This window comes from Camelus bactrianus, chromosome 10, assembly GCF_048773025.1.
Source record: "Camelus bactrianus isolate YW-2024 breed Bactrian camel chromosome 10, ASM4877302v1, whole genome shotgun sequence".
Classification (NCBI taxonomy): Eukaryota; Metazoa; Chordata; class Mammalia; order Artiodactyla; family Camelidae; genus Camelus; species Camelus bactrianus.
In genome coordinates, this window is record NC_133548.1 from 10,935,309 (window position 1) to 10,950,873 (window position 15,565).

The 15,565-nt window shown below is 41.4% G+C and overlaps 1 protein-coding gene and 1 long non-coding RNA gene across 4 annotated transcripts in view; one reads left to right on the forward strand and one right to left on the reverse strand.

The window, feature by feature from the left end:
- Positions 1-15,565, reverse strand: part of LOC141578938 (uncharacterized) — a 56,651-nt gene that overhangs the window by 27,460 nt on the left and 13,626 nt on the right. For 2 of the 3 annotated variants that reach the window (XR_012509851.1, XR_012509850.1), the window contains one exon: positions 68-235. This is a non-coding gene — a long non-coding RNA (uncharacterized LOC141578938). Of the gene's footprint in view, positions 1-67; positions 462-15,565 lie in introns of those variants that run through there. The other variant, XR_012509849.1, reaches the window with a different exon arrangement.
- On the forward strand, positions 8,782-11,131 carry LOC105070164 (olfactory receptor 5A1-like). The gene has a single exon (XM_010956479.2). The coding sequence runs from the start codon at positions 9,028-9,030 to the stop codon at positions 10,105-10,107; it is 1,080 nt and encodes a 359-aa protein (XP_010954781.2). The 5' UTR covers positions 8,782-9,027; the 3' UTR covers positions 10,108-11,131.

Below are 15,565 nucleotides of genomic sequence, written 5' to 3' on the forward strand. Positions count from 1 at the left end.
AGCGATGGAAGCCGTGAGGGAATGACAAGTGTGAGCTATGAGAGTTTAGAACAGGGAGAATTCTTACCCGGCTGAGAGTGTCAAGGAAGGTCATCTTGGGATGGATGTGGGCACTGGGAAAGGGAAACCAACAGGAGGCCCGGGAAGGATTTCCTGCAGCAGCGAATGTCTTCGTGGGATTGTAGACCTCATTCAAACAGCTGATCTCATCAGCAACCCAAGCCTGGGAATAGTACTGGAAAAAGAAGAAATCATGGTGGGCGATGTTAGAGCCAGAGTGATGGACTCATGAACCTGGGAGAGTTTGAGGAACAAAGAGTCACCAAGAATAGAGTCACTGAGAGTTGCACAGTAGAAAAACAGGAAGTTCTGATAAAGGGAAATTTTAGGGTTTGAGATTTTAAAATCAGCAGTCTTTCATTCCAGGGAGGTCTGGGATGGGGTTGCCACATTGTGTTACTGATGCGGCATAGAGTTTGAAGCTGGTGGAGGTAAAGAGGTCAAGACAGTGTGTGGCTAGGGGATTTCAAGACATCAATCTTGAAACCACCTGATTTATCTTTCTGGTTGCCCTTAAACACAGAGGGCTAAATACATGTTGACTTGGGGAGCATACAAAAGAATGAAATAATCAGAGTGAGGTGAAGTCCATCTAGAAATATTTCCGGCATTACTGAGTTTGAAATTTGGGCTTGAGGAGGAGCAACAAATGGATGGACAATAGGCCCTTCTTGCCGTTCCTAGCCATGTATGTTTGCTCTTAGGCTGACCACCCAAACACATTGGTGATCAAGTTGAGAAGAGTGATGTCTTGAGACCTCAATCGAAGATATAGCAAAGGAAGTGCACACAGAGGGAACCTATTGGTTTCCCCCCCCCATCTTTTTATCTGCCACATCTGATAGAATTTCAAGAGTAATTTTAGATTTTCAAGACTAGTTCATGATTCAGTAAAATAAACATTCTTTATAACCTACAGCTGCTGTCTCCTCTTTTCCCCTCTTGCCTCTCCAAACCGTCAATATCCACATGCACTAAAATGTTCCTTATTCATCTGGCTCTTCCACTGCCTCATAGACAAGGCCTTTCCCACCATCTGGAACCCAGCTGGATAGTCCTCCCTGGAGAACATTCATCAGCCTAACTGCCTGTACCCAATCACATCTGTCTTTTCTGCTTGAAATTCAGCCCACTGACAAAATGCTACTTCTAAGATCAAGCAACTTCAGAGTGGTTGAACACGTCCCAAGTAACATCAGCTCTGGGTCATTTTAAGGTCTATTTTAAAGGACAACTCAGTATTGCAATACACACTTAATTGGATCCATAATTCCCAGTGGCTCCACTCTTGTCCATGTTCCATGTTCCAGAAAGGCTTCTTTAGGAAAGTCTTGGAGTGGGCCATCTCAGCAGGGGAGACCACAGCAACGTGGCTTCCCAGAAGAACCTCAGCCCTTCCCATCATTCCAAACAGGACTGAAGGATCAGAGTCTCTTAAAGAATAGGCAATAGACACCATGTGTGAAAGGACACATCTGTTTGACACTTGCAGTTGGGCAACTGTTTTCTAGGTTTTACCATGCTGGTTTATAGATTTAAGGCTGAGAAGACAGTTCAGAGAACACCTTCTCCATTTATCCTGGATCCAGAAAAATAAATTTTTATTTTCAACGAGTTGAAACAACTACTTGCAGAGGCAGACGAGACCTGCTTTAAGCAAAAGCATTAAGTGCTGTAGTTTTGTCCTCTGTGCCACATCCTCCCCTTGTGAGCCTCTCCCTTCCGGATTCTGGGTTCCTTGTTCCTCCCATGACCCATTGCCTCTGTTCTCATCCAGCATTCCTGTGTCTCTTGTGATTATAGGCACAGGCCTGAATCTGGCTCTGCTAATGCCTGGTTGTGACCTGGTGAGCAGCTATGACCGAGAACCACTGCAGCAGACTATCCCCCTCCATGGCCTTTCCTTCCGTCTCCAGATCCTCTCCAGTTCCTCTAGTCTTGCGAATTCTTTCACTTGGCATCACCAGTTGTACCTACTTTTCCATTTCCTTCTCTTCTTTTACTGCTAAGCTGACGTCTCACTTTCTTCAGCACCTGGCTTTGCTCAAATCCCCTCTGAACCCCACTCCAGATAACCCATCTGGGATGGATGAGCTTCCATTGCAGCTGTGCTGGGAAGATCATCACTTCCTTCCTTCTTGCCGCATCCAAAGGCCTTTTGTTCATATTTTTCTCTCTTTGATTTCTGTGCCACGTTCATCAAGTATCCCTGAGTGGCAAGGGCTTTGAACATCAGGACAAGAAATTTGGTTGCCATCAGGCTATAATGAACAACACCACCAGTGAATGCTCTTGAGTGAGGAATGAATCATTGGGCCTGTGATTTAGGGAGCTATTTCTGCAGGTTAAGGAGGAAGAATTGAATTGGAGAGGGTCTGAAGGCAAAAAGACCAGTTAGAAGATTGTGGAAAATCATGAACGATCAGGTTAAAACTGCCTGACCAAAGGGGGCTGGGCTGAAGCTGTCACGACAGAAGGTCTTTATGTTTTTATTCTGAAAATATCAAAGAAAGAGAAATTTCTGAAATTTTGCCTTGGGGAGAAGGGAAGCAGATAGACAAGAATATTTTAAAAAAAAATCAGTTTTCCAGTCTATCCCACCCTTATATCCTTCACTCTGCAATGAGGAATAAGAAACTGTAGGTTTGTTTGTTTGTTTTTAAATACAGATGGCAAATTTTCTTTTTTTCGAGGGGGTGATAATTAGGTTTGTTTATTTGTTTGTTTGTTTATTTAATGGAAGTACTGGGGATTGAACCCAGGACCTTGTGCATGCTAAGCATGAACTCTACCACTGGGCTATACCCTGTCCACTTGTTTGGTTTTTATTCATGTGTTTTTTAATCTAGAAAAGAGGAATTACATATGAACTACCACATTGACCAGGGTAATCCTTTCCCCAATATCAGGGCTTAGAGGGACCCCAAGAATGTAGGCCTAAGGCCAAGAACTGGAAATCTGGGGAAGGAGTATAGTTTTTCTAGCTTCCCAGTAGGAGACTATGGCCCTGGTGGAAGAGAAGAGGGTGGGGTTTGGGAGAGGAGAAGGAGAAAGGCAGCAGATTTTTCTCATCTGGTTGCGGGCTGAAGAGCTGCCAACATAAACAGGGTGTGGCTGCCATCTTTCACAAATCCTTGAAGGAAGCCGCAGGGCCCTGTAGTTTGCACAATACCACACTTCCTTCTGTTCCTTGCCTGTCCTTTCACAGACACACAAACAGACTTCAAGTCTTTTCAAGTTGGATATTTGATAAATCATAAACAAAACATGTACAGGAGGGAAATCTGGCCTTGGTCAAACACCAAGAGGTTATTTTTCTTTTCAACTCTCTGCGCCATAGATTTTTTGAAAAATGAGGTCTATCAAGTGATTTTTCCCAGTTGCCATCCATTTTTCACTTCTTTACAGGGGACAGTAGGGTATGGAGGACTGAATATGGACTTTGGATTCTGGAAGACCTTAGTACAAATTCCAGCTGTACACAATCTCTCTGCATGACTTTTGGCAAGCACATCTCTAAAATTCCATTTTTTCATCTGAAAATGCATTTAAGAATACTTTCCTCTGGAAGCTACTGTGAAGATATTTAAAGGATGCAAAAGGCCCAATCCACACAACCAAAAATGGTAGTATCTGTCTGTCTTCTTTCCTCTTTCTCTGTACTGCACAGAATCTTACAATCTTAAAATTTTAAGGAATTCATAAGGTCAGCTAATTCAGACTCTCTCTCTCTCTTTTCCTCTCTCTCTCTCTCTCTATCCCTTTTTTGGATAGCCTATTTATTTTACTTTTTCCCAGTTTTATTAAGATACAAATGACATATAACATTGTATTTGTTTAAGGCATACAACATAATGATTTGACATATGTCTGTACTGTGAAATGATTACCACAATAGGTTTATGCAGTTGACATCCATTGCCTCACAGTCACGCATTTTTTTCTTGTGACGAAAAGTTTTAAGATCTACTCTCTCAGTAACTTAAATACGTGATAACGCTACTGTTACCTATAGTCACCATGCTGTACATTACCTCTCTAGAACCCGCCTGTCTTATAACTGGAAGTTTGTACCCTTTGGCCACCTTCACCTATTGTCCCCACCTCCCCCGACCCCGCCTCTGGTAGCCACCAACCTGTTCTCTGTTTCTATGAGTTTGTTTGTCTTGAGATTCCACATATAAGTGAGATCATCACTGCCAAGTATACTATCTCCTCTTTACTTATCTCCAGTGATGGAGAACTTTCTCCTTTCCAGAACATCCACTGTACCTTTGGACTGTCCTATTGTTTTCTTATAATCTATCTCCGTCTTTCTGTCTCTGTCTTTTTTCCCCTCTCAGTTTTACCCATTAAGTCCTAGCTCCAATACTTGGAGTCATTCAAAAGATATTTTTACATTGAAGAGGTTCTGTAGAATATCTGGTTCTTTACAAAGGTAACTGCTGTTGATTAGTTATGTATTTTGAAGCCAAAAGCCACTCTTGGCTTTCACTACCTCTAGGGACTCCTTACTGGAACCAGACCAGGGACGAGGAATATAATGGAAGCAGGGCCAATGGAAATCAACTCCATCCAGCCAAAGCTGGCTTCCTTTTTCCCTCCAAGCCCAGAAGGGCAGCCAGGCGGCCAATAGGTTCTCTCTGGGACATGTCATACCCCACAGCCTAGAGAGACCCAGTGGTACCTAGGAGAGAATGGGCCTTGCCTTAAAGCCCCACCAAGTCTTCCCCTTGGTGACCAACTTAAAGCAGCTACATCCAAAAAAAATTTGTTTTAAATCTCTTTGATCAACACCAGTGCTCCAGGTGCTAGCAGAGATGAATTTCATTCTTGCTACTAGCATCTGGTCTTAGCCATCTGACTGAAACCCAGAGTTTAAGGGGTTGTAGGTAAGTTTGCCCTTTGCCCTTCCTTAGGAACAGTTTGTGGTGAATCCTGTAATCACAGAACGAAAGACTCAGAAAGACCCTTGAAAATGGGGAGGGTGGAGAAAGCAAGATGCTGAGGCCTTCTTCCCCACTGCTCTGACTTTAATCAGGGCAGCTGGACTTGACCTATTTTATATTCTGGAATTCTGCAGAAGATCTCATTTTTAAAAAGTGTCTGCTATTTACAAATGGAAATAAGGAAGGAAAGAAAGAAGGTAAGAAAGTGGACTAGAAAACATTGATCTAAGCTAACTTTTATCTTGTCCAGACAGGAGATGAGAAGATTAAGACTCAGAAAGACAAATATTTTTTCCCAAGGTCACACAAAAGAAAGGTGCCTGAGAAACAGGACTTCAATCAGCATTTTTTTTTTTTCAGCTTTTAGGGTAGTGCTTTTTATGCCCTTCTAGGCTCATAAATATGTGCATTTGTGAGTGTGCTTACAATTTTAAAAATCATCTAGTTTCCTTGGATTATCTCTAGTTACCAGTGAAACTCCAGGTTTTAGAAAAAGGTAAAGCAGAAAGAGCTACTCCTGGAGAATGAGATTTTTGGTCCTAATTTCACCTCTGGTACCAACCAACTATATAGACAATAAATCTCCCTCTTGGCTTTAGTTTTATTACCCATAATAAGTAAAGACCAGGTTAACTGGTTTCTTCCTTTGATACTTTATTGTTTTAGGCATATCAGCTGAACTTTCTGCATATCCGTGGAGTATTTAAAATAGGGCAGACCCAGTAGTCTTGGGATTAGGGAAAGTTTTCAGTGTCTATATAATGACTATTTTATAATCCCTTATTCAGCCAGCAGACAAATTAGTTGGGCACCTATAATGTGCTAAGCACTGTAATAGGTGAGGAGAAATAATCGATGGAAGGAGAAAACATATTTTTTTTTTCTCAGCATGTTAGTCTTTCTAGGTTTTCTTCATTGTACCCTACAAAGTCATCTGAAGTACAAGTACCCTCTGCACCTCAATTATATCATTTATCTGGGAATTACCATATTAGAACTTCATTCCTCTTTATCTCAGTATGTTGTATAATTCTGTTAAAAAAATGTGAACTGATTTTCCCAGGTTGAGGAGAAGAGGACTCTTTACAATGATTTTCAGAAATCAAGTTCCATATAACCAATCTTGTCCAGTCAGTCGGGATGGGGAAAGGATCATATCTATTGCAGTTACGTCTACACTGTGGTCCTGTGGATTGCCCAGACCCATGGCCAGATTCTTTCACAGCATTCAGGAAAAAGAGCAGGCTCTGGAGTGAAAGCATCAAGGGTTTAAGTCATGGTTCAGTCACTATCTCCCTGAGCTGTCACAACTGCAATGAGCTTCTTGTCTGTAATATATATCTTTTGGAATTGTATAAACTGAGCTCATTCAGCAAATATTATTTAACATCCACTCTGTTCCAGGCACAGTACAAAGCATCAAGGTTACAACACCCTCCCAGACTTTATAGTTAAGGATACAGAAAGAACAAGTCAGCAAATGAAAGTAAATATGAAATCTGGTAAGAGTTATCAGATAAGCCACATGTTGCTATAAATGTTGGCAATAACATAATTTTTATTACTTCCTACTAGCCATTATTACCATGTACAAGTCCATGCACCTGGGCTTAAGCCACAGGTGCAGTGGAGAGCAGACGCTGGGTTAAGGATGAAGTAGACCTGGGTTCAGATCCCGACAGTGGTGCTCATTTATCAAGTGATAAAAAATATTTCTTTTTCTCTCCAAAACTTGATGTAAGTTATTTCATTTAATCTTTACAATCTATGAGATAGTCCTAGCGTTGCCTGTCTTTCACAAAAGAGGGAAATCGAAAGAGGAGATTTGAGGACGATGTGTCAGTTTGAGCAAGCTCACGCAGCTGGTGAGCAGCAATGTAAGGACTGGTGGCCAGCTGTGTCTGACATCAAGGTCCTGCTTTGGGTGACCACAAATAACATGATGGATGGGAAAATGCCACACATGCTTAGAAACACTGTAAAAATAAGTGGTGGTGGCTCTCAGACCATGCAAACTAATAATATATATTTATATAGTTATTATTATAAGGAAATTTAATGTATGTCCCTACTCTATTTTTATATCTTTACCTTTAGATAATTCAGGTCAAAATAACCAGGTTATCAATGTAGTAATCATATAAAATCATGGGCAATTAGCTTTTATCACCTAATAAAAATGCAATAGACTAGATATTGTAGAACCTTGAGGTTGAAGTAGCAAGAATCATGATGAATCTTGCTAAAACATACCTCTGACAATAACTGTAAATGTGAGAAATGGAGGGGAGGGACTAGTTGTCTGGCCGTATGTGGTTTCTCCTCCCTGCTGCACTGCAGAATGAATGGTGGTGTTACTTCTCAGGGGAGCATGTGTTTCTGAATCTACCTGTTTTGATTCAAATCATTATTAGCTTTGCTCCTGGCCTTGAAGCAACTTTCCAGTCTTCCTTCTCAGCCTCCTTTCACTCTCCTCCCTCGTTTACACTGCATCTGCACTGCTTTCAGTTATATTGTTAAACATATGTTTGACAGCTAGTTCCCTGTTACAAAGAAATAGAAAAAAAAAAAACTTTCACATTTTCCCTTTTGCCCATAGGGGAAAGATCAAACTCCTTAATATGATATTTATTCAATAAATATGAATTGAGCATCTACTATGTGCCAAGCACTGGTCTAGGTGCCTGGGGTACCTCAATGAATGAACAAAACAAAAATGACTAACAATCCTGGTCTTCATTAAGGTTACATTCTTGTGGAGGGAGACAAACCTAGGAATCATATGCAACAGTAGAAGGTGGTGGGTCCTATCAAAAGGACAGGGAGGGCAAAGGGGACAGAAGTCCAAAAGTGGAGAGAAGGTTCAAATTAAATATGAATATGCACACACCTATGTGAAATTATAAACATAGTGTGCAATTACATATACAATACATGCGATTATATCTATGAAACATTGCAACAAATGCCCTTGCCATCTTTGCTTTTGGACATCTGTCACAATTTGTTGCCCTCCCACTGTCTCTCAAAAGGAGACTTATTGTCTCTTAACTATTTACCCTGTACTTCTGCCGTGATAACATTTTTAAGTTTCCTCAAACAATATGCTCCCCTGTGCTCTTGCAAATGCTTTTCTCATTTTTAATATAAAGCTCTTGGACCAACCACCTGCCAAATCCTCACACACGAAATTTTCATTCTGGTAACCCCTTACTCATTGTTGGAATCCTCCTCAAATACATCTCCTCTTGGAAAACTCCAGCAGCTAGTACCAGGATACAGAGCACTGTACAAATATTTCTCTTAGAGCACCTTGCACACTGTGCTGTGATTTATCTGTTTCCTGATTGTTCCATGCAGTACGTTGAATATTGTAAGCTTAATAATAATGTTTATTACTTTCTACATCATATTTCCCTATCAAACACATGGTGCAAAGTGAGTTGATAATATTTGTGTCAAGTAGGGCATTAGCATTTCACAGTATTGAAATTTTTTTCTTACCCTTTTCTTTAATCTCTAAAGGGAGTGCCAGCTTTTCACATCTCTATGTGCTTCACTCTACTGTTTTAAGGAGAAAGAACACCTTGACCCCATAAAATCTGGTCAGAACAGACTATGATGGTAAAAAATACAAAAGTGCCTCTCTGGGCATTTCAACTTTTGACGTATTTATTTTCTCATAAAAAAAATCTAGTATAAATTTGAGTGGCTCAATAATCTAAGCACAATGCTTGGAGCAACTGGAAAAAAGAGGGTGTTTCATCCAAGTTCTATTAATAACATCTTTCAATAAAGTCACGGCATCGACAGTGAAATTGATGATCCAGATAATGCAAAATGCCATTTTATTCCGGGACCTGTCACTTTTGTATAAACAAATGAATCAGAGCAGGATGACAGTGATATCTGTGAAAGACCCAATAAAGAGGGGATTTCTGCATTGGTTAGAGGTAGGGCATTTGCCTTCCAGTGCCTCTTCTGGTTCTGAGAGTCTATGATCATATGACAGAACAAAATGGTTTCTTCACCTGGATTTTCATTGCCCCAGGAATCTCATTTTGAGGCTCTAAAGGCAGCAGAGAGAAGATACGTGGCGCTGGGAAGAAACATCAGCACGATGAGCAATTTCATCCTCTTGGGATTTTCAGAACATCCAGCGCTGCAGGTTGTCCTCTTTGTGTTGTTTCTGGGGACCTACTTCATGACTCTGGCTTGGAACCTGGGTCTCGTTGTCCTGATCGGCATGGAATCACACCTCCACTCCCCCATGTATTTCTTCCTTGGTAACTTGTCCTTTGTTGATATTTCATATACTTCGTCCATTGCCCCTATGATGCTGGGTGACTTCTTCAAGGAGCAGAAGACCATCTCCTTTGTGGGCTGTGCTGCTCAATTTTTCTTCTTCATTGGGATGGGAGGCACTGAGTGCTGCCTCCTGGCGGCCATGGCCTATGACCGGTATGCTGCCATCTCCAGCCCTCTGCTCTACACAGCCCTCATGACACCCACCGTCTGTGTGGGGATGGCCATTACTGCGTACGCTGGAGGATTCCTCACTGGATTGATCCAGACCAGCTCTGTATTCCACCTCCATTTCTGTGGGCCACGAGTCATTAACCACTTTTTCTGTGACCTGCCAGCTCTGCTGCTCTTGTCTTGTTCTGGTACCTTCCTCAGCCAGGTAGTGAACTTTCTTGTTGTGTGTGCAGTGGGGGGCACATCAGCTCTTGTTGTCCTGGTCTCCTATGGCTACATCATTGCTGCTGTCATGAAGATCCCTTCAACCCAAGGGCAGACAAAGGCTTTCAACACCTGTGCCTCTCATCTGACCACAGTGATTCTCTTCTATGGCTCTGGGCTCTCCTCCTACCTTCACTCTAGTTCTGGCTACTCACTGGACGAAGATAAGGTGGTGTCCTTGTTCTGTGGAGCTGTGATTCCCATGCTGAACCCCATCATATATAGTTTGAGAAACAAGGATATCAAAGATGCATTGAAAAAACTCAAGGAAAGAAGCAGACACCCTCTCTGTGTCTTACAGTTCTTTGAGTTAAAAAAAAAAACCTTAAGTTTTGCTCTATGGAAGTTGGCATAATAATAAGTGGCTCATTTATTAGTAGTAATAGTAAGAATCTGAGTAATAAATTAAAGAAGCTATTTCAAACAAGATCCCCAACCTACATGTCTACTGCACAATTAGGCTCAACAAAGGTTTGTTTTCTTCGTCTTACTTTTCTTGTCTGGTGGGCTGATAGGGTTTCAATTTTGGTCATTTGTAACAGAAAATAAATGTTTTTTCGTGACATTTCTTAGCTTTATGGCATCGGGTGCTGTGTCCAGGCTACCATGCCTTAGAGCCAGCTGGGGCGTGGCCCCAGGACCATGAGCATTCTTCAGAGATCTTTTTACAAAACACTGCTCATGCCAATCCATTCACTATTTGCGACAATTTACTTGTTCCCTTTGCCTTGGATATCTACCTACCCAAAGGCTGATACTGACCAGGAAGGCTGACTCTGGATTAGGAACCTGAAAACCCTAGCTGAGCTGGGTTCAGCAATGGCTACTCAGAGCCAGCAAAGCAATAGGGCACTTTTCAGCCCTGTGTGAAAAGAGCCAAGGTCACATCTGTGGGGGCATGAGGTCCCTAGGGCCAGAAAGACGGACCTAAATCAGCAGATCCAAAGTTGTGAAGTCACAGTGAGCAAAGACCAGAGATAAGGGTAAGTGAGAAGCCCTAAAGGTGGGTAGAGTGCCGTGTGGCTAATTATCATGACTGAAGCCACCCAGCGATGGAGAGGACCTGGTCAGAGGAACAGGGGCGGAGAAGAGTGCCTTCCTCTGGCAGCTCTACTCCATTATCTGTTCCCTAGACCAGTTCTCATTCTCGGCCTTGTAAGTGTATTTGACTTACTCTCTGTTCTCACCCCATCCCCAATTTACTTCCACTTCATGTACTAGAGCTTCTATCTGTTCTGCTGTCTGTCTGGAATTTGACCTCAGCCTGCTCCATGATTCTGACACCCCTGCTTTCATTTCCATGCGTTGTCTCGGAAGGCGCCCCACTCTGTGACACGATCTGAGGGAGGACGACTAAGTCAGTGAGTTTGCAGCAGAAATGAATGTGGATTTTAACTTGTCTTTGATCCTGTTTTACAAGATGGTTCTTGAGCAGAGGACAAACATTTATGAAGTCCTCCTTCTTCAGTGGTTGTGTATATAAATCTTGGTGAATCGTGACCGCCATTCCTAGGTCACGCCAACTTTGGCTGTGGCTCTCATACTTCAATCTTTCTTTCAGTTCATGCTGGTATTGGATCTGTTCTCTGGCCACTTGGATTACTGGCAGTTTATGAACTGGAGGGGCTACAACTTCACAGTTTCCTTCGTAAAGGCTTTGTTGATCCTGGACTCCAGATGAAGTTGAGTTACTGCAATATGTTCATGTAACATCCTCTAACTCGTAAATCAGCTCCGCTGAGACTTCCCTATTTTTTCCTTGTTTAGTTATCTGTCTTCTCCTCAAGTCGTTAACATCCTTGTTGAAACTGCTCTCTGCTGCTTTCCCAAAGCATAAGATATGACTGGGACAAACTCTGGGTCAATAAATATTTGTTTAGTAAATGAATAAATAAATCCAAATTCACTTGGCAGATGATTTAGAGATTTTTATGCCAAAGGAAGAAAGTAACACTTATTAGATGCTTATTGTATGTCAGGCTTGGTTCCCAGAAGTTTTTTAAAACTTATATTTCAAATCTATAACATATGCACAGATTCTTTATTTAAAAAAAGAACACCTTAGGTAAAGGAATGTTTCTTTTAAAATATAACCTTCGATTTCAGTTCCTTTATGTACTCCCCAAAAGGTAACTACTGTTTATGTTGCATATAAGTTTACACTTTTTCTGCTTACTAATATCCATATAGTTACCAATCAGAAACATATAATGCTGTTTTATGTGGCTCTGCGTGTATTTAAATAAATGAAATCATATTGAATGATCATTCTATACCTTGATTTTTAAACATTCAATCATTATGTCTTGGACCTCTCTCCACATTATACACATAAATCTACCTCAATCTTTTTAATTCTTTCATAGACTTGATATACCAAAATTCATGTACCTGTTCCTCCCTGATGGACATTTAGGTAGTTCCTAGGTTTTTGCTAGTTTATTACAAATAGTGTTGCAATAGGCATGTTTGTTCCTACTAATATGCACTTGTTATGGTAGAAACTGAAAAGTTGAATTGCTGCTTATAGACAATGTATGTTTTTAAATTTTAATAGATGCTGCCAAGTTCTCTCTAGAAGGGCTACCAAAGATGCTTCTGTCAGCAACACCCCTATCTCCTTACACCCATAGTAAAGGATGATACTATGAAACTTATTTTTTTTCCTATTTGATGCCTCTTTAAAAGTATTCTTTTAATCCTTGAAATGACTCTATTAAATAAGATTGTTTATTGTCCTCATTTATATACAATGTATTACATACTACAGAAAGTCTCTATGTACACAATTTTAAAAAAATTCTCAAACTGTACGATGAAATGGGGTTTTGATAATGTTTATTTAAGATATGAGGTATGTAGGGCTTGGAAAGTAGGCTACATAACATACACAAAGGCACACTAATAAGTTAAGGAGATTCTAAGTGCACGTCTACATGACACCAAGGCCATTAATTGAAAATATATATTCTCACATGTATGCTTGGCATCATCCAGAGATGAAGAAAATATTAAAGCAAGTTCTGAAGGAAAAAGAAACTGACTCATTTGTCAGGTCAGGCATGATTCAAGTGCAGAAAGAGAAATGAGAACTGATTTACTTCTGTTAAATAGGAGTAGCTTCAATAAGAGTGTCACTTAAGTTATATACCAGGCGCGACAAGCTTTATTTAAGCCAGTCATTCAAAAAGCATTATTCAAAAATGGATTTGTTAATGAACAACTTTATAAATGGCTTTATTCCCAAGAGACCATGAAACAAGAAGGAATCAAAATGTTAAAACAAAACCCAAATTGAATTAATAGTTTAATAATAATGCTTTTCAAAAGTAACAATAGTAATGAAGTTCGAACCCCATTTATAGCATCTGCTTCTGTATTCAGATAAAGAAATGACCAACTGTGCTGTAGGCTCTGGGGAAGGGAAACAGTGTTGAGTGGCAATGTATCAGGATACCAAGGTCACGGGGAAAATAAAGGAAGAGGGGTTGATGCTTTGAAGCCTCCCTCTGGATTAAGCCGGATAAGAAGAGCTTAGCGGACAACATTGAATCACCGTCCATACCGAGTTGTTTATACGGAAGGACTCCAGAAGAATTTTACCTCCTAACACTGCTTTCTTATCAACAGTTTTCCTGTATTCATCCTATTAACTCTGAATTGTATCACTCAACATGGAAACATAAACTCTTTCTACATTGATTGCTAAGAAGTTTTGAGTAAAATTTGTGACTCATCTGTAGCAAGAATTTGGGTCACTGTGATGAGCACTCTACTCTGCATTTCTTTTTTTTTTCTTTCATAATTCTTTTAATCTGTTATTGTATATATTTTATACATCTCTGCAAGCTTCTTGCTGAAACATTTTGCAGCAAAATAGAATATAAATATGCGTAGAGTTTGCCTTACCCACCAGGTTGTTGCATTAGAAAGTGAATTACTGTTGGTTCTCTGGGCCACCTCTACCTCTAACCTCTGCTCAAATCACACTTACCTCCTTAATCTGTAGTCATCCAAGACTCCTTTTCCATCATTCTCCCCATTCTCTCTTAGTCTCTCGGTATCTTTCTCCCTGCTTCTCTTTTCTCGTCTCTGTCTCTCTGGCCCTGTCTCTCTCTCTGTATCTGTCTGTGTCTGTGTCTCTGATGCTCTCCATCTTTCTCTGACTTGGAGGACCACCCTGACCCCCTGGTCCAACTTGAGACCTTGCTCTATGGTCACTTAGCACCCTGTATTTCCCTTTCCATACAATATTTCCCTTTCCATATAATGCATCATTGTTCAACATCTGTCTTCCCATTAGACTACAATTGCCACGGCAGAGTAAGTGATCCCTGACACACGGTACCTGCACAATAAGCTTTTGTGAGCACATTAAAAATTTGCTATATCTCAGAATGTTTTTAGCTGTTAAGTGACAGCCTAGTGACTAGTCTATTCCACACCCCTCTTTCCACAAATAAAGAATGGAAGCCCTGAGTGGTGAAATAATTTGCAAATGACTCACAGCTGGCTAATGAAAGCACTCCTTTCCAGCCCAGCAATTGTTCCATGTCTACACAACAGTGGCCATTGCCGGTCAACAACTTACCCAAAAGGAGGTGAAAATTTCTCTTAGAAAGAATGCAGTATGGTCTAAAAATCCCTTGCTTCACAGCTTGGCAACTCTGACTTCCTGTTTTTAGGGAAATCATGCCACTTCAGCTTTGTGTCATGAATCTTATGGCTGGGGAAACTTTACTTCTTCTCATTATTATTACACCTCAACTGGAAGGAACTATGGAAATTGTACATAGACTGGTGGCTCTTAAACTGTGTTCCAGGGATGCCGGTGATCTGCCTTCTCCAAGTGGTGAGAAGGGGAAATATATATATAAAGAAAAAAACAAGGGAGAATTTGGCCAGTTGAGCTGACCCATGGGATACTCCCCTCCCCCATACGCACACAGGCACAGACACATTTCTGCAAACACAAAGATTCCAGCTCAAAACCAAGAAAGGGAAATCTTTAGGTGCTTGAAAGAGAGAACTCAAAATCAGAGCAGTGAGTGGGCACTGAAGCCTTGTGGCTAAGGGACTTTCTGAGCCAAATGCAGACTTCAGAGCAGAGCTCTGGGGCTTTGAGGGCTGGTCCTATGTGTGATGTCCGGGGTCGAGGGGTGGCTGGAACCGTCCTGGGAGTCAAGAAGGACTGCCTCAGCCACCACCTGTGGATGAGAAAAGCTCCACCCACTGGCCTGCAGAAAATGGCCTGGATGATTGATATCTTCCCATAGACAGCAGGACCCCGAGCCTGCGTTTACACAGATGTGAGGTCTTAGTTCACATCGACTCCAAACCAAGAAATTAACACAAGCACTGGTCCAGTATGAGGCCTCAGCAGAGACAAGGGCAAAATCACTTTGGAGTATCAACTGTCTGAACCGGAGCAAACCGGCTTCCCACAGCAAACCCCAGCGGAAAAGGAGATCTAGAGTCACAAATGAAAACCACACAGGGAAATACGTCACCAAGAGGAAGGCGCAGCAGGAACAATGCGTGGGAGAATGTGCATGCCACGACCTGCATGGAACAGAATGTTCTCAGACTCCTCTGGTAAAAGATCACAGCCATAGCTTTCAAGCCGAGGCAGGTTATCACTGGATTGCAGACTCAAGTGGCATGCATCATGTAGACACTGGAAAGGATCTCAACAAACCTTCTTATTTTACAGACGGGGAAACAGGGACTCAGAGAGGGGAACTGACCTGGCTAGGATCACCAGCAGGTTAGTGTCAGAATGAGGAACAGAATCTAGGTCTCCAGAATTCTAG